Source organism: Microcaecilia unicolor, chromosome 8 (assembly GCF_901765095.1).
Source record: "Microcaecilia unicolor chromosome 8, aMicUni1.1, whole genome shotgun sequence".
NCBI lineage: Eukaryota > Metazoa > Chordata > Amphibia > Gymnophiona > Siphonopidae > Microcaecilia > Microcaecilia unicolor.
Genome location: NC_044038.1, coordinates 163,752,156 through 163,771,919, shown reverse-complemented (window position 1 = coordinate 163,771,919; position 19,764 = coordinate 163,752,156). Strand labels below are relative to the sequence as shown.

Below are 19,764 nucleotides of genomic sequence, written 5' to 3'. Positions count from 1 at the left end.
CCCGGAGAAGCCTTTAGTGCATGCCAGTGCTCGTTAAGATTAGTGCATGTGGCCCTCAGAAGCTTGGTGACAGGCAACCCGCAGCTCTTCCTCCTCCCCCTCTCCCCTCTGATGTTTTCTCAGTTTAACTCAGCATGTGCTCAAGAGCTGTGCTTAATGTACAACTCTCTTAAGTGCATATACCATGCACAATCCTCCCTAATGCTCAATAGTGTGCCTATATTTGCATACTATTAGCGCTGTACATTAGCGAGTTGCTCTGCCACAGGGTTCTGGTGCTATTTCAGCACCAGAGTTTTGAGCATCGGGCCCTCAATGAGGTAAATTGGAGACAGGCACATTAAATCCTAGTAATAGCAATGTGTATTACTACTACTACTACTACTACTATTTAGCATTTCTATAGCGCTACAAGGCATACGCAGCGCTGCACAAACATAGAAGAAAGACAGTCCCTGCTCAAAGAGCTTACAATCTAATAGACAAAAAATAAATAAAGTAAGCACATCAAATCAATTAATGTGATCGGGAAGGAAGAGAGGAGGGTAGGTGGAGGCGAGTGGTTACGAGTCAAAAGCAATGTTAAAGAGGTGGGCTTTCAGTCTAGATTTAAAGGTGGCCAAGGATGGGGCAAGACGTAGGGGCTCAGGAAGTTTATTCCAGGCGTAGGGTGCAGCGAGACAGAAGGCGCGAAGTCTGGAGTTGGCAGTAGTGGAGAAGGGAACAGATAAGAAGGATTTATCCATGGAGCGGAGTGCACGGGAAGGGGTGTAGGGAAGGACGAGTGTGGAGAGATACTGGGGAGCAGCAGAGTGAATACATTTATAGGTTAGTAGAAGAAGTTTGAACAGGATGCGAAAACGGATAGGGAGCCAGTGAAGGGTCTTGAGGAGAGGGGTAGTATGAGTAAAGCGACCCTGGCGGAAGATGAGACGGGCAGCAGAGTTTTGAACCGACTGGAGAGGGGAGAGGTGACTAAGTGGGAGGCCAGCAAGAAGCAGATTGCAGTAGTCTAAACGAGAGGTGACAAGGGTGTGGATGAGGGTTTTGGTAGAGTGCTCGGAAAGAAAGGGGCGGATTTTACGGATGTTGTAAAGAAAGAAACGACAGGTCTTGGCGGTCTGCTGGATATGAGCAGAGAAGGAGAGAGAAGAGTCAAAGATGACCCCAAGGTTTCGAGCTGAGGAGACAGGGAGAATGAGAGAGCCATCAACAGAGATAGAAAACGGGGGGAGCGGGGAGGTGGGTTTGGGGGGGAAAATGAGAAGCTCGGTTTTGGTCATATTTAATTTCAAGTGGCGTTGAGACATCCAGGCAGCAATGTCAGACAAGCACGCTGAAACTTTGGTTTGGATGCAAGGTGAGATATCAGGGGTAGAAAGGTAGATTTGGGAGTCATCAGCATAGAGGTGGTAGGAAAAGCCATGGGATGAGATTAATGAACCAAGGGAAGAAGTGTAGATAGAAAAGAGGAGGGGACCAAGAACAGAACCCTGAGGTACGCCGACAGGCAGAGGGATAGAGGTAGAAGAGGATCCACCAGAGTGAACACTAAAGGTGCGGAGGGAGAGGTAGGAAGAGAACCAGGAAAGGACAGAGTCCTGGAATCCAAGTGAGGACAGGGTATCGAGAAGTATGCTGTGATCGACAGTGTCAAAAGCAGCGGAAAGATCAAGAAGAATGAGGATGGAATATTGACCTCTGGATTTAGCCAGTAATAGGTCATTGGAGACTTTACTAAGCGCAGTTTCGGTTGAGTGGAGAGGGCGAAAACCAGATTGTAGTGGGTCAAGAATAGCATGTGAGGAGAGAAAATCAAGGCAGCGGCGGTGAACAGCACGCTCAAGTAATTTGGAGAGAAAAGGAAGGAGGGAGATGGGTCGGTAATTAGAGGGACAAGTAGGGTCAAGTGAAGGCTTCTTAAGGAGAGGTGTGACCACAGCATGTTTAAAGGCAGCAGGGACAGTCGCAGTGGAAAGTGAGAGGTTGAGAATGTGACAGATAAAAGGAATAAGAGTAGGAGAGATGGCATTAAGAAGGTGGGTGGGAATGGGATCAGAGGAACAGGTGGTACATTTTGAGGAAGAAAGGAGAAGTGTAGTTTCCTCAATAGTAACTTCAGAAAAGGAGGAAAGGGAATGAGGGGAACGGACTAGTGGAGGGAGAGCTGGTGAGGTAGAGAAAGCAAGGTTTATCTTTTGAACCTTGTTGTGAAAGAATTCAGCAAGGGTCTGAGGAGATAATGAGGGGGGAGTTGGAGGAGGGGGCACCTTGAGGAGAGAGTTCAATGTGGTGAAGAGAAGTCGAGGATTAGAGCCAAGAGAGTTGGTCAGTTGGATATAATAATCCTGTTTGGCACGTAAAAGAGCAGATTGGAAGGAGGTCAGCATGAACTTAAAGTGTAAGAAATCAGCAAGGGCCCGAGATTTCCGCCAGAGGCGTTCGGCGGAGCGGGTACAGGAACGTAGGTAGCGGATATTAGAAGTCAGCCAAGGTTGGGGTTTTGTACGCCTTACAGGGTGGGTCATCAAAGGTGCAAGAGTGTCTAAGGCAGAGGATAGAGTATTGTTGTAAGAAGAAACAGCCTCGTTGACAGACGTGGATGGTGCCACAGTAGAGAGGAGGTTTGAAACATGGGAGGATAGAGATGAAGGGTCAATATCGTGAAGATTCCTAGATAAATTAGATAGGATAGGACGGGACTGGGAGGGAGGAGATTTAAGTGTGAAAGTTATAAAATGGTGATCAGAGGAGGGATGATCAGAGGCAAGGAAACTAGAAGGTGAACAGTTGGAGGAGAAGATGAGATCAAGACAGTGACCATTTTGATGAGTGGGGGAGGTGGAGCATAGTTGGAGATTAAAGGACGACGTTAAAGCGAGTAACTTGGAAATATAAGAGTTGGAAGGATCATTAGCAGGAATATTAAAGTCACCAAGGATGAGAGAGGGGGAGGAAGGATCATGGAAGAAGGCAAGCCAGGCGTCAAAGTCACTGAGAAAGGATGAAAGGGACTTATCAGGGGGACGATAAATGACCGCTATTCGAAGAGGCAGAGGAGAGAAAAGGCGGATAGAGTGGACTTCAAAGGAGGAAAAACAGTGAGATTCAGGTGGAAGAAGGGGTTGAAATCTGGAGGAGGGAGAGAGAAGTAGTCCAACACCGCCCCCACGGCCAGCAGGGCGAGGAGTATGTGAAAATAGATAACCGCCATGGCACAGGGCTGCGACTGAAGCAGAGTCATCAGGGCAGAGCCAGGTTTCTGTTATGGCGAGCAGATGGAGGTGACGCGAGATAAAGAGGTCCTGGATATAGGGGAGTTTGTTACAGATAGAGCGGGCATTCCATAGGGCGCAAGAGAAGGGCAGAGAAGAGGAGGGGAGTAGAGGAATAGAGATGAGGTTAGAGAGGTCACGGTGAGATCTGTAGAGTTTGGATAATAGTTGGTGAGGAGGGCCAGGATTGGGATTGATGTCACCAGCTGAGAGTAAGAGAAGGAGTAAAAGAGAGCGGAGGAGAGTAGGAGAGGTGTGGCCACGAAGGCGTCGAAGGCGAGAGGTATTTAGGTGGAATGGGGAAGGCAAGATGGAGGGAAGAAAGAGACGGAGATTAAAAGCCAAGAGGGAGGAAGAGGGTAGGAGAGAAGGTGAGGTGATGAAGTCAATGGATGGGAAGTGAGTTCCTGTAGCGGAGAGAGGTAGGGGGTGAGGGAAAAGATTAGGAAGGGACAGAGCTAGGAAGAGAATGTGAATAGGGGCCATAAACAGCACAGTAAAACATTTATATAACATTTATTTCATTTATATCCCACATTATCCCAATAGGTCAGGTTCAATGAGGCTGTCAACTTATTGTTATGTAACTTTTCAAAGCACATAGCTTACAAAGTTACATAAGAGGGGCATTTTCAATATGATAACTATATCTGGCTTTGGATGTTTTTCTTTGAAGATGACCATTTTCTAGATGATGATGTGCTCTTAGTACATCTATCTCTTTGGACCATTCCCCCCCCCCCCCCCAAAAAAAAAAAAAAAAAAAAAACAACACCTCACATCCAAGTGAAAAATGCTCAAAATCAAGTCATTGGGACAGAGGAGGAGCCAGCTTTCCTAGTAGACTGGTCACATATGCATCCCAGGAGAGCAGTGGGGCACCCTAGGGGGCACTGCAGTGGACTTCACATAAAAGGTCCTAGGTACACATCTTACCATTACCCCCTTATATTGTATGGTGAGCTCTTCAAAACCCATGAAAAACCTACTGTACCCAACTATACAGCACTACAGTAGGCCTTATGGCTGCAGGTGTCACCTATATGTGGGTACAGTGGATTTGGGGGGGGGGGGGGGTGACACTTTCTACCACAATTGTAATAGAGTGGATTATGGGCCTAGGTCATCTCCACAGTGCATTGCACCCACCACTAGCCTATTCCAGGGACTAATAGGACTGGCTATAACATCTGAGGCTGTCACAGAGACTGGTATGTACTGTTTCATTTACATCTTTGGGGGGGGGGGGGGGGTCAGTGACCACTGAAGGAGTAAAGAGGTGCCATTCCTTTATTCCCGCAGTGGTCATTTGGGGCACTTTTTTGTGGCTTATTTGTTAATAACAGGTCTAGACCAAAACATCCAACTTATAGCCCTGGATAATTTTGTTTTGTTTCATTTCATTATGGCAGAAAAACATCCAAGTGTTAGGAACACCCATATTCCACCCTTAACATGCCCCTGACACGCCCCCCCCCCTTGTGATTTGAATGCACTTCTGAAGGACCTCATAGAAAAAATTGGTTTTGAAAATACCAATTTGGATGTTTTTGTGAGAAAAACATCCAAATGCAGATTTATGCCACTTACATAAGTACATATGTAGTGCCATACTGGGAAAGACCAAAGGTCCATCTAGCCCAGCATCCTGTCACCGACAGTGGCCAATCCAGGTCAAGGGCACCTGGCACGCTCCCCAAACGTAAAAACATTCCAGACAAGTTATACCTAAAAATGCGGAATTTTTCCAAGTCCATTTAATAGCGGTCTATGGACTTGTCCTTTAGGAATCTATCTAACCCCTTTTTAAACTCCGTCAAGCTAACCGCCCGTACCACGTTCTCCGGCAACGAATTCCAGAGTCTAATTACACGTTGGGTGAAGAAAAATTTTCTCCGATTCGTTTTAAATTTACCACACTGTAGCTTCAACTCATGCCCTCTAGTCCTAGTATTTTTGGATAGCGTGAACAGTCGCTTCACATCCACCCGATCCATTCCACTCATTATTTTATACACTTCTATCATATCTCCCCTCAGCCGTCTCTTCTCCAAGCTGAAAAGCCCTAGCCTTCTCAGCCTCTCTTCATAGGAAAGCCGTCCCATCCCCACTATCATTTTCGTCGCCCTTCGCTGTACCTTTTCCAATTCTACTATATCTTTTTTGAGATACGGAGACCAGTACTGAACACAATACTCCAGGTGCGGTCGCACCATGGAGCGATACAACGGCATTATAACATCCGCACACCTGGACTCCATACCCTTCCTAATAACACCCAACATTCTATTCGCTTTCCTAGCCGCAGCAGCACACTGAGCAGAAGGTTTCAGCGTATCATCGACGACGACACCCAGATCCCTTTCTTGATCCGTAACTCCTAACGCGGAACCTTGCAAGACGTAGCTATAATTCGGGTTCCTCTTACCCACATGCATCACTTTGCACTTGTCAACATTGAACTTCATCTGCCACTTGCACGCCCATTCTCCCAGTCTCGCAAGGTCCTCCTGTAATCGTTCACATTCCTCCTGCGACTTGACGACCCTGAATAATTTTGTGTCATCGGCGAATTTAATTACCTCACTAGTTATTCCCATCTCTAGGTCATTTATAAATACATTAAAAAGCAACGGACCCAGCACAGACCCCTGCGGGACCCCACTAACTACCCTCCTCCACTGAGAATACTGGCCACGCAATCCTACTCTCTGCTTCCTATCTTTCAACCAGTTCTTAATCCATAATAATACCCTACCTCCGATTCCATGACTCTGCAATTTCTTCAGGAGTCTTTCGTGCGGCACTTTGTCAAACGCCTTCTGAAAATCCAGATATACAATATCAACCGGCTCCCCATTGTCCACATGTTTGCTTACCCCCTCAAAAAAATGCATTAGATTGGTGAGGCAAGACTTCCCTTCACTAAATCCGTGCTGACTTTGTCTCATCAGTCCATGTTTTTGTATATGCTCTGCAATTTTATTCTTAATAATAGCCTCCACCATCTTGCCCGGCACCGACGTCAGACTCACCGGTCTATAATTTCCCGGATCTCCTCTGGAACCCTTCTTAAAAATCGGAGTAACATTGGCTACCCTCCAGTCTTCCGGTACTACACTCGATTTTAGGGACAGATTGCATATTTCTAACAGTAGCTCCGCAAGTTCATTTTTTAGTTCTATTAATACTCTGGGATGAATACCATCAGGTCCCGGTGATTTACTACTCTTCAGCTTGCTGAACTGACCCATTACATCCTCCAAGGTTACAGAGAATTTGTTTAGTTTCTCCGACTCCCCCGCTTCAAATATTCTTTCCGGCACCGGTGTCCCCCCCAAATCCTCCTCGGTGAAGACCGAAGCAAAGAATTCATTTAATTTCTCCGCTACGGCTTTGTCCTCCTTGATCGCCCCTTTAACACCATTTTCGTCCAGCGGCCCAACCGACTCTTTGGCCGGTTTCCTGCTTTTAATGTATCTAAAAAAATTTTTACTATGTATTTTTGCTTCCAACGCTAATTTCTTCTCAAAGTCCTTTTTTGCCCTCCTTATCTCCGCTTTGCATTTGGCTTGGCATTCCTTATGATCTATCCTGTTACTTTCAGTTGGTTCTCTTCTCCACTTTCTGAAGGATTGTTTTTTGGCTCTAATGATTTCCTTTATCTTACTGTTTAGCCACGCCGGCTGACGTTTAGTCTTTTTTCCCTTTTTTCTAATACGTGGAATATATTTGTCCTGAACCTCCAGGATGGTGTTTTTAAACAGCATCCACACCTGATGCAAGTTTTTTACTCTGCGAGCTGCTCCTTTCAGTCTTTTTTTCACCATTTTTCTCATTTTGTCGTAATCACCTTTTCTATAGTTAAACGCTAGCGTACTTGATTTCCTAGTTTCACTTCCTTCAATGCCAATATCAAAACCGATCATATTATGATCACTGTTATCAAGCGGCCCTCGTATCGTTACCCCCTGCACTAGATCATGAGCACCACTAAGGACTAAGTCTAGTATTTTTCCTTCTCTTGTCGGCTCCTGAACTAGCTGTTCCATGAAGCTGTCCTTGATTTCATCAAGAAATCCTATGTCCCTTGAACATTTTTCTCTTTTGAAAATGAGCCCCATAGAGGGGCATAATTGAACGAAAACGCCTATCTCCATGGGCGTTTATCTCCGAGAACGGGTCAGTGAAGGGGCGGACCGAACCGTATTTTCGAAAAAAATAGACGCCCATGTTTTATTCAACAATGTGTGAGCTGGGCGTTTTTGTTTTTCAGCGATAATAGAAAATGAAAGCGCCCAGCTCAAAAACGAATAAATCCAAGACATTTATTCGTGGGAGGGGCCAGGATTCGTAGTGCACTGGTCCCCCTCACATGCCAGGACACCAACCGGGCACCCTAGGGGGCACTTTTACAAAAACAAATAAAAAGGTCAAAGAGCTCCCAGGTGCATAGCACCCTTCCCTTGTGTGTTGAGCCCCCCCAAATCCCCCTCAAAACCCACTGCCCACAAGTCTACACCATTACTATAGCCCTAAGGGGTGAAGGGGGGCACCTACATGTGGGTACAGTGGGTTTGGGGGGGTTGGACGACTAATAAGCATTAAGCAGCACAATTGTAACAGGTAGGGGGGGATGGGCCTGGGTCCACCTGCCTGAAGTCCACTGCACCCCCTAACAACTCCTCCAGTGACCTGCATACTGCTGCCAGGGAGCTGGGTATGACATTTGAGGGTGAAAATGAAAATGTGTGAAACATCATTTTTTTGTGGTGGGAGGGAGTTAGTGACCACTGGGGGAGTCAGGGGAGGTCATCCCCGATTCCCTCCAGTGGTCATCTGGTCATTTAGGGCACTTTTTGGGGCCTTATTCGTGAAAAAACAGGGTCCAGGAAAAGTGTCCTAAATTCTAGGTAAAAACGCATACTTTCTTCCCATTATCGGTGAAATGCGCCCATCTTTGTTCGGCAGATAACCACGCCCCAGTTCCGCCTTCGCCACACCTCTGACACGCCCCCATAAACTTTGTCCGCATCCGCGACGGAGTGCAGTTGAAAACGCCCAAAAATCGGCTTTCGATTATACCGCTTTATTCGTTTTTGTGAGATAAACGTCCATCTCCCGATTTAGGTCGGAACTTGGGCGTTTTTCTCGTTCGATTATAAGCTGGATAGTAACCTATGTACAGTATTAGGCTCTGCAGTTCTGAGCTCTGCATTGGTAAGGCTTGGCTTGAAGGCTCTCCCTAGAAGATGGAAGGTCAAAGGGCAGAAGATATAAAACCTAAGACATGGCTTCATGGGGGAGTCTCTGCTTTATAGCCAGAGGAGGATTCTGCAGCCACTAGAGCCTCCCACTATATTTATTGTTCTACTTCCTTCCTGAAGCTTCTATCCTTTTCTGTAAACTCAAGAAGGAAACAAGTTTACATGTAGGACACCAGTCTGCCTGACCACAGATGAGTACTAATAAAAAAGAGTCAATCCCTAAATGTACTGGTGAGCATCAAAGGGTTAAACAGGAAGTACACGGAGAACATTCTAAAGATATATCTTCTACTTTTATTTTTATTATTATTGAGGGATGAAAGGGGATTCAGTATAGGCTGTACATACAGCCGAGCAAAATTTCAGTGAGTCATACTGCTAAAAAGTGGCTCACCTGAACAGCTCTACACATAGTAACATAGTAGATGACGGCAGAAAAAGACCTGCACGATCCATCCAGTCTGCCCAACAAGATACTCACATGTTCCATTTTTTGTGTATACCTTACCTTGATTTGTACCTGTCTTTTTCAGGGCACAGACCGTATAAGTCTGCCCAGCACTATCCCCGCCCCCCAACCACCCGTGCCGCCTCCCACCACCGGCTCTGGCACAGACTGTATGTCTGCCCAGCACTATCCCCGCCCCCCAACCACCCGTGCCACCTCCCACCACTGGCTCTGGCACAGACCATATAAGTCTGCCCAGCACTATCCCCACCTCCCAACCACCAGCCCTGCCTCCCACCACCGGCTAAGCATATCATAGCATATCCTCCGATATCTATCCTCTTTCCAATTTTTTTTATATATAAAGTGAATGCCTGAACCCTTATGGAGAAAAATCAATCATCAATATATAAGTTCTCCCTGAACATACCATGCATGTACTATTAGCAAAACCTTATTTAACTCAAAACTAGACACTGGAATAAAGAACCCCAGAGGAGACAACTTATCCGAGCTGCATATGCACTGCTTATTCACTGTGAGGTTTGGCACGTCCTACAGAAATTTCTGTTTCAAAGCTCTTCCGCAGGGACGCCAGTGTGCGCCTGTGTTAATCCTCCATTTTGTGGTTTGTGGCAAAGTGACCACAGATAAGGCCAGCTCTTGAGTATTTTCCCATTGGTAGAGGATTCAAGCAAACCTTTACTCCTGAATTCTTCAGGTTGCTACACCTACAACCTGACAATGACAAAGATGTTAAGGTACATGTAACTATTGTTATAACACAGCCCATTCAAACTTCAGCTCTCTGCCCTTCCTAACTCATTGGTTCCCGAGCTCTCAGTCGCTGAGCATTGCGCACCCACGTTTACTTCCGAGCATCAGGGCCTGATTATATTTCGTGCTTACATTTGGCTATTGTACTATTGATATATATGTAAGCTGCTTATGTTAAGCTGTACCTGTTGTACACCGCCTTGGGTGACTCTTCAGAAAAGCAGTTAATAATTCACATTTATTGGTGACTTTTATCCTGTGCTTTAATTTTTTTTTTTATTTCAGTACTGTATTTGCAATAAGACAGAGAACTTGGGCAATGATTAACCTGGTAGTCCAGAGCATAGGGAATCCTGGTGCCAAAAGTGAACTGAACAGGAGTGATGGAGGACAGAAATTGAGAAATTATCTGTCCACAGGATTGGTAAAGCAGTCAAATATGGAATCTTAGAGATACTGGATCAAGTCTTTCCTAGAATCATAATCATTTCTTCCTCCCTCCCCCTGTGGTTCTCCAAACTTCTGTCCTGTCATTGGAAGTGGTAGTGATTAAAACGGGCTGCCTCTAGTGGGACCCAAGGTCTTTCCTCTGCATCCCACCCATGCAGAAACAGGAAGTTGTGTTAGAGGAAGTGGGATGTGACTTGTCATGCCTGTGACTACTGTGTAAGTACTGCCCCCCCCCCCCCCCCCCCGATTCTGTTGTTTTAGTGTAGTGGTTTCCAAACCTGGTCCTGGAGGCACCCCAGCCAGTCAGGTTTTCATGATATTCACAATGAACATTCATGAGTGATTTGTACACCAAGGAGGCAGTCAGTGCATGCAAATCTTTCATGAATATTCATTGCGGATATCCTGAAAACCTGACTGGCTGGGGTGCCTCCAGGATCAGGTTTAGGGAAAAACTGCTTTGTTGGTTAGACTGGCAACCTATTTTGGGGGGTGGCAATTGTCACCCTGTACTGTTACCTATGTGTGTACAAAGGACCATATGAACGTTGGTGATCTAAGGAACTGATTGTGGCTCAGTGCGAGCTGAAGAGTATACCTGTAATCTTTTGTACCTTTGATGTACCCTGCAGGGGCTAAAGCTTTCACTGCCTTTGTCATTTCAGTTATTTGGTGGATAGCATAGGGGTTGTGACATGAAGTGGGGCAGGTGAGGAGCATAGGCAGTGGTAGGTGGTGAGGTTTTCTCTTTCAAAAAATTAGCAGTCCTACCTCCCAAGCACTATAGGTGGCAACGTAGAGGGATTTCACCTCTCCCCCTACTCATGGATGCTATGAGTGGAACAACCCTGCTTGTGAGGTGTCTTGAGCTGCCATCATTAGCATTTCATATGGGATCTCAATGTACTTTGAGCAGGGGTTTGGCACAAAGGGTCCCGTAGGCTTTCTTAGCCCTTATCTACTATGATTTTTTGTTTCCCATGCTGGTCAAAGACAAGTCACCACAGCTGACTAAGGTTCTAGAATTCATTACTAATATATATAACTTATATTTCAGAAGGCATGGGATAAGCACATGGGATCGCTTAGGAAAAGCAAGAGGGGTTAGAGGATGGGCAGACTGGATGGGCCATTTGGTCTTTATCTTTCGTCATGTTTCTATATTATAAAGCAATGCCTTCTAGTGCCCTGTGGCAGAGTATCAGTACAAAACCCATCAAAAGTTACCAAACAACAGCCACAGAAGACAGCAGTTAAGAACCTCTAAGTAAGCCTTCTAGTGTTTGATCATCTGTGCTCAGCAAAAAAAAAAAAAAAAAAAAAGACACCAGGAAACACAGTCAGAAACAGTTTATTTGTTTACACACTGAACACCAGCTGTCATTTTATGCAATCCGTTTGCTGGTTCTCTTAAAGGTTATGCCGCCAGCCACTGATGTCTGCAAGAAAAGACAAATCATCTGTTACTGAGGCAAAAGACATACGCTCTGAGTGATTTTTACATCTTTGTGGTGGAAAAACACATGGTTTTTGTGCGCAGGAAAAAAATATCTCATGGGCTAAGGGGTTCTTTTACTAAAGGGTTACTGCGTGGCAACCCGGAACTATCGCTGGCCCAATGCAGGTGCTGGCGGCATTTCCAGGGTTAGCGGAACTATTTGAAAAATGTTTCTGCCGGGGGTTACCGGCTCCCTCCGAAATGGTCACATGGCAAGTGCAAACTTACTGCAAACATTTCTTTTTTGGGGCATTTTACCTGCTGCAGTAATAGGGGCCCTGGTGTGTGGCAAAAACAGCCACTGCTACTAGGACAGGGCTTCTTTTACAACAGCTTAGTAAAAGGGCCCCTAAATTAATTAAATATTTATTTATTAGGATTTATTTACTGCCTTTTTGAAGGAATTCATTTAAGGCAGTGTACAATAAGAATAAATCAAACATGAGCAATAGACAATTACAGCAGTAAAAATATTCAAAAAACAATACAAAGTATGATAGAGGGGCATAATCGAACGCAGATGCCCATCTCCATGGGCGACTATCTCCGAGGACGGGTCCATGAAGGGGCGGGACAGACCGTATTTTTGAAAAAGATGGGCGTCCATCTTTTGTTTCGATAATACGGTTGGTGCTGGGCAAATGCATCGCATTTGGGTGGATTTGAGCTGGGCGGTATCGGTTTTCAGCGATAATGGAAACTGAAGGCGCCCAGCTCAAAAACGAACAACTCCAAGGCATTTGGTCATGGGAGGGGCCAGGATTCATAGTGCACTGGTCACCCTCACATGCCAGGACGCCAACCGGACACCCTAGGGGGCACTTGTAAAAAGTAAAAAAATTAAAATACCTCCCAAGTCCATAGCTCCCTTACCTTGGGTGCTGAGCCCCCCAAATCCCCCCCAAAACCTACTCCCCACAACTCTACACCATTACCATAGCACTTATGGGTGAAGGGGGGCACCTAGATGTGGGTACAGTGGGTTTTGGGGGGCGGTTTGGAGGGCTCCCATTTACCAGCACAAGTGTAACAGGTAGGGGGGGGGATGGGCCTGGGTCCACCTGCCTGAAGTCCACTGCACCCACTAACAACTGCTCCAGGGACCTGCATACTGCTGGCATACAGGTTGGGAAAAAAAAGTTTTGAATGTTCTTTTTTTTTGGTCGGAGGGGGTTAGTGACCACTGGGGGAGTCAGGGGAGGTCATCCCCAATTCCCTCCGGTGGTCATCTGGGCAGTTGGGGCACTTTTTGGGAACTTGTTCGTGAAAAAAAAGGGTCCAAAAAAAGTGGCCCAAATTCTCACTACTGCCGCCCTTCTTTTTTCCATTATTGGCCGAGCGCGCCCATCTCTCCTCGGCTGATAAACACGCCCCAGTCCCGCCTTCACCAAGCCTCCGACACGCCCCCGTCTACTTTGTTCGTTCCCGCGACAGACTGCAGTTGGAGGCGCCCAAAATCAGCTTTCGATTATACCAATTTGGGCGCCCATGAGAGAAAGACGCCCATCTCCTGATTTGGGTCGAAATATGAGCGTCTTTCTCTTTCGAAAATAAGCTGGATAGTATACTACGTACAATGTCAACACAATACGTAACAGATGGAACATATAGATAGGTAAGAGAGTAAGAAGAGTTAGAAAGTAAGGTGACTGATTTAAAGAAAGGTGCACATGACTAAGGATGAGCATTACATAAAGGTAATTCTAACAAGTGTTGCATATAATCAGGTAGAAGACCAAACAAAATTTGATAAACAAGTACATATAATTTAAAGGTGACTCTTGCATTTACTGGAAGCCACTGCAACTTGATGAAAAGAGGAGGTGACTTGGTAAATCGAGGGGCATTACATACAGGATGGGCTGCTCTGAGCTATTATTGATGAGGGACTTTTAAGCCTGAGTAAACAGCATTACAGTAATCAAACGTTGATAGCACTAAAGATGGTACTAAAGAGTGAACTAGTGAGTTTGAAAAGAAAGGCCTCAGTCTTTTCAATCTCCACAGATAATTAAATACAGTAGAAATCACCACAGAAATCTGAGGCTCGAATGATAGGGTTTGGTCGATAGTTTTTCCCATGATTTTCAAGGTGGTAGAAAAAGATAAGACACACTGTCAATAGTGAAGTTTATATTAGCCATTGGGGGGGGGGGGGGGGGGGGCAGAATTGGTTAGGATTAGGAACTTGGTTTTAGCTTCATTTAATTTCAAATTAAAATAAGCAGCCCAAGATTCCATCAGATCCAAAACTGATTTAATTCTACACAGCATTTTGTCTAAGTTGTCTAGAAATGGTATATACAGTGTGACATCAGCAGCGTAAATAAAGGTGTTAAAGCCACTTTATTCTAGTAATCTACCTAGTGGGGCAATCATTATATTAAACAGAATGGGAGAAAAGGGGGGGGGGGACCCTGGGGCACATAGGAATGTATTGGCGCATTAGCGTTTAATACACCTTAACTTTAATAACGTGTTAAAAATGCTATTGCGCCTTAGTAAACATACCTCTTAATTTGTATTATTGGCACAAAACCCCCCCCCCCCAAAAAAAAACCCACAGTCTTTACCTCCACTAATTTGTTCCCAACAATCTCAGAGCTGTGATGGTATTTTGGAAAATCCACGACCACTTTCCCGCCATCCATACGAACAGTTGCCTAGAACAAAACCCAGTCATTATACCTGGCCTTGGGCTGCTTGATGATGGCAAATTAAATACATGCACAGAAAAACTTCGGCATTCAAACCACAGTGAGAGTTTCATCAGCCCACAAGAAAGACATCTCCAGTATGCCATGCTTGGTAATGGCTTTTAGTGGTTTCTGATTATGGTGATAATAAGGTTATTTATGGCACTCAGGCATACGTTTTATTTACAGTGTTCTCTTCCATCACTGAATATCAAATTTATCATTTTAATCTAAACTAATCTGGGTTCTTGTACACTGCTAAATCCCAAAATGGGTCTGAGGTGGATAACAAAATATCTATCACACACACACACACACTTTTATCAAGCTGCAGTAAAAAGGGCCCTGCGCTAGCAGTGGGGGCCATTTTTGCCGTGCACCGTGGCCCGTTTTACCACAGTGGGTAAAAAGGGCTGAAAATAGCCATGGCCATGTGGCTAAGATTAATCTTACCATGTGGTAAGGGCTCCCACGCTAACCCGGCAGTAACTGGGTAGCGCATGGCGCTGCCCAATTACCACTGGGTTAGTGCTATGCATCACCGGTCTCTTCTGTTTACTGTGGCCTGCCTCTCTGATGTAACTTCCTGTTTCCTTAAAGGCGGGCCACAATAGAGAAGAGGCCGGTGCCGGTGGCAGGGCAGCGTATGGGAATCGCTGCTGTCTTTTGTAAAATGGAAAAAGAAGGTAAACTCGAGGAAGGGAGGAGATGCCTTGGGCTGCCCCTGATAGGAGGGTTAGAGGTGTGCCCAGCACTTGTGCGCATAAGTCTTAGATTGCTGATAGTCATGCACCTAACTGCCAGTGCATTTTTTCTAGTGAAAAAGGTGCCGGTACTCAAATGCCAGGCCACCCTTCAGGGGTGGGGTGATCACTGAGGGACCCACCTCACAATAGCCAGGCCTTCTGCAACCAGTCACAGAATCTATGACAAGGCAGAGTTGGTGTGTAGAGCCTGAGCTTGTTCATTAAAACTTGGTGACCAGGGGTCAATTTTAGCAGACAATAGAAAAGGTGCCGGTACTCAGTACCCCCAAATACCCCCTCAAAAAAGCCCTGCGTAACTGCCTACAGTTAGATACAAATGTTTACACCGGCCATTGAGCTAACATAGGTGCTCGGACTTGTTAGGCCACTGATAGCCACAATATAGGTGAAATAAATAATTGCTCCCTTAGAACAGCTAAGAGGTAATGCCAAATAGCATTTTACTTAATGAGCAAGAATGGAGCAAATGTTAACTTTGTCTAGGAGAGAGTTCGAAATTTCAGGCCTTCAAGTGGCACAAACCATCTCTGGGATTCTGCATATTCACAAAGGATTTGTAGATCAAATTGGTCCAAAGAAGCAACGAGGTAGATGATCCTCAGGATCCAATGTGGTAGAAAAAAATAGCAGATCAGTCACAGGGGTCCTTTTACTAAGCTGTGTTAGGGCCTACGCACACCCAACGTGTGCCAATTCCGAGTTACCACCCAGCTACCGCATGTGCCGGGCGGTAATTTCATTTTTGGTGCACGTAGAAAATAATTTTTATTTTCTGGCGCATGGCGCTACCAGGTGGTAAAAGCCATTTGACGTTCATAGACCCTTACTGCCTGGTTAATGTGTGAGACCTTACAGCTAAGTCAATGGCTGGCGGTAAGGTCTCAGACCCAAAATGGACACGCATCAATTTTCATTTTGCTGCACGTCCATTTTTGGTCAAAATTTTTAAAAAGGTATTTTTACAGGTGTGCTGAAAAATGGATCTGCGTGCGTCCACAACACTCGCTTACACTACCGCAGCCCATTTTTCAGCGCACCTTAGTAAAAGGACCCCTGAGTTGATTTGCTGTGTTTAGCTGCCATCTTGTGAACAAGGCTGATGAGATTTTAATATATAACACCGGTTTGTTGTTTGGATTGCCCCTGATGCAGCCCTTGTGTGGGCGAAACAAGGTCAGTGTCGGGCATATTCATATGTTCTGTTTTTAGCAACAAAAAAAACCTTGTGAAGGAAATAAATTCTGTCTGATATGCAGAAAAAGTTTCCATTATCCTGAAAATTAAACCAACTGAAGATGAGCTCTCACCATTACTGGAGCAAAGTCTCTGCAGCATGTTTTAAAGCAGAATTCAAACTACTTTGCTGAAAAAGCTGACTTATGAACCCCTGATTATGTTCCCCAGCAAAATGAAAAAAAATAATAAAAGGGGGTTTCCTGTTCTTTTAGACACCTCTCAAGTGCAACCTATCTGACTGCCCTTTAATCCCTCCAGGGAAACAATCAGAGAACAGCTTTTGCAGAACAGACCTAAACTTGCTTACCTTGAATTTTTTCCCAGCCATTGTCTCCATCTCACATTCTTGATCAATAATGAACTTATTTGTCATGGTGTGTCCCCCAGGGTATATCTGAGACCAAGAGAATTCATTGCCATTCTGGACAACTTCGGTAACAAATTTGAATGTTTTCCCCTTCTCAACGACATCACTGGGAAGACCTAAAAGAAGGGAAAGCGGAGAGGAGCAGAGCTGTTAACTTTTTTCCCTGTGGTTTTTAATGACACATTGCAATTTTTACTAGACTCATGTAGTTCGATTTATAACTTATAAACTGTTTTCCTGAAGTAAACTTCAGCCATTCTACCCTCCTCACCAGGGCATTAAAAACGTATACCACAATCTTGAATAAACAAATGCACTTTTACAGCAGGGAATGTACATGCTGAAAAATAGAAACAATTTCTTCAATGTTGGTATTTTATAGCAAAAAAACATGAAGTAGAGGTCTTGAAAAAGACCATACGATCACATTCAACATCATCACTGGGCAGACTTATACGGTCTGTGCCAGAGCCGGTGGTTGGGAGGCGGGGATAGTGCTGGGCAGACTTATACGGTCTGTGCCCTGAAGAGCACAGGTACAAATCAAAGTAGGGTATACACAAAAAGTAGCACATATGAGTTATCTTGTTGGGCAGACTGGATGGACCGTGCAGGTCTTTTTCTGCCGTCATCTACTATGTTACTATGTTACTATCATCTACTCTGGTCACGTGAACCAATGCATTGGAGAAATTCCATCAAAAGACTCCTGAGGCAGGCCATCGGCCGAAACATGTTGCCGTGTCAAATCTTTTTATCAATAAATGTTCTTTTAAGAAAATCAGGCTCTCCAACTCATCTCTGGAATCCATGGTCGTTTTCCCACTCTTTTTTATTGCTGTTGCATCTCGTGGGATCTCAGAGTTCTCCACTTTGGTGGATTATTTTTCTTGATCTGTAGCACAGGATTACTGCATGAGCCCTTACTGCTTACAAAACAGGTGGTGGTAAGTGATCACATGGTAATTTTAAAAAATGGCTGCATGTAAATGGCAACATTAGTGCATGGCTATTAATGCACAAAACAGAAAAATGAAGGAACAGATCAGACATGGTTGTGCTACTCACCAATTGCAGTCATAAATGCTTCATAGTTCTCCTGATTTTCAACCTCATACTTGCCGGTGAAAGACATGCTGCCGCTGCAGAAGAGGAAAGGGGTAGGCTGCTTGAAACAGAAGAACAACTGATCCCTGGATGCTAGCTGTTCAAATGTGCTCTCTTATAAATCATACTGTACTCAGAAATCCCACCTCCAAAAAACTATCATCTCATCATCTTTGGACCAAGAAACACACCCCTCCCTTTTCTCTTCCACAGTATGAATGGAAGATTGTAGTAAATCACTAACATGGGTGTTATTGACCCTTGTGTAGGAGCCAAGCACAATAAATAATTCTCTGTCCTTGACTGAGAGAACTCTTATCCTTGAAGAGCCTGAACCCATAGAGAAAGTTCTGTTTAATTCTTCCTGTGCTTTCCTGGTCTTTAATTTAGGGGATTTCCAGTGAATCAAAGTAGAGGAGTGTGGTAGCCGTGTTAGTCCACTCTTAAGGTTATCAATAGAAATCAAACAAAATAAAACATGGAAAAGAAAATAAGATGATACCTTTTTTATTGGACATAACTTAATACATTTCTTGATTAGCTTTCGAAGGTTGCCCTTCTTCCTCAGATCGGAAATAAGCAAATGTGCTAGCTGATAGTGTATATAAGTGAAAACATTCAAGCATTACTATGACAGTCTGACAGGGTGGGAGGAGGGGGGTGGGTAGGAAGTATGCATGGGGCCATCAAAGCATATCATTGATATTCTAACAGGATGGGTGTGGATAGGTGAGGGGAGCGTGATCAACAGAGACATACAGCTTTATGGTTTATAATGGACTAGGAACCCCAGATCCTTGTTAAGTCCTTTCTGTTGGGTGTTAAAATATTAAATCATTCTGACTTCAAAGGTCTTACGTTCTTGTATGGTTTTAAAATTACCTTTCAGGATTCTCACTGTGAAGTCACTGGTACAGTGTCCTGGTCCTGTAAAATGTTGACCAACAGGCGTGGGAACCCTGCTGGCACCAGTATTGTTCATATGATGTCTATGTAAATTGAATCTTGTCTTAAGCATCTGGCCTGTTTCTCCAATATAGCATCCTTCCTTACATTTTTTACACTGAATGATATATACCACATTGGAAGATGAGCAAGTGAAAGATCCGTTTATGTTGAATATCTTTCCTTTGTAAATGACTTTGGGGTCCTGTGAAATATTTTGGCATAGTTTGCAACTGGATAAATTACAGGGAAGTGTGCCCTTCTGTTCCTTTTCAGTCTGTGATGGAAGTTTACTTCTGATTAGCTTGTGTTTTAAATTGGGTGGCTGTCGGAAGGCCAGTACTGGTGGGGATGGGAATATCTCTTTCAGTAATTCATCCTCCTGGAGTATAGGTTGTAGATCTCTTATGATTTTCCTCAGTTTTTCCAGCTCTGGATTGTATGTCACTACAAGCGGGATTCTGTCTGTGGATTTTTTCTTTTTGTACTGTAGCCGATTCTCCCTGGGTGTTTTGAGGGAGGAGGCAATATTCTTGGAGATTATTTTGGGATTGTAGCCCTTCTGTTTGAAGGATTCAGTCAGGCTTTTAAGGTGTCTGTCTCTGTCCCCTGGGTCAGAGCAGATACGGTGGTATCTTGTGGCTTGGCTGTAAATGATGGATCTTTTTGTATGTGAAGGATGGAAGCTGGAGTTGTGGAGGTAGCTGCATCTGTCTGTGGGTTTCTTGTATATAGATGTTTGTATACAGCCATCACTGATTGAGACCATGGTGTCCAAAAAATTGACTTTTTCTGGGGAGTAGTCAATTTTGAATCTGATTGTAGGATGGTATGTATTGAATGCAGAATAAAATTGTTTCAGAGTTTCTTCACCCTCCGTCCAAATCATAAAAATGTCATCGATGTACTGGTAGTATTTTAGAGGTTTGGT

At 44.6% G+C, this 19,764-nt stretch overlaps 1 protein-coding gene across 1 annotated transcript; it reads right to left on the bottom strand.

Moving 5' to 3' along the window:
- Positions 1 to 11,562: 11,562 nt before the first annotated feature.
- On the bottom strand, positions 11,563 to 17,979 carry FABP6 (fatty acid binding protein 6). Its single transcript, XM_030212846.1, has 4 exons — positions 17,850 to 17,979; positions 16,722 to 16,897; positions 14,289 to 14,378; positions 11,563 to 11,656 (listed from the first exon to the last, which is right to left on the bottom strand). The coding sequence occupies exons 1-4, from the start codon at positions 17,914 to 17,916 to the stop codon at positions 11,603 to 11,605; spliced, it is 387 nt and encodes a 128-aa protein (XP_030068706.1). The 5' UTR covers positions 17,917 to 17,979; the 3' UTR covers positions 11,563 to 11,602.
- Between the last annotated feature and the right edge of the window lie 1,785 nt (positions 17,980 to 19,764).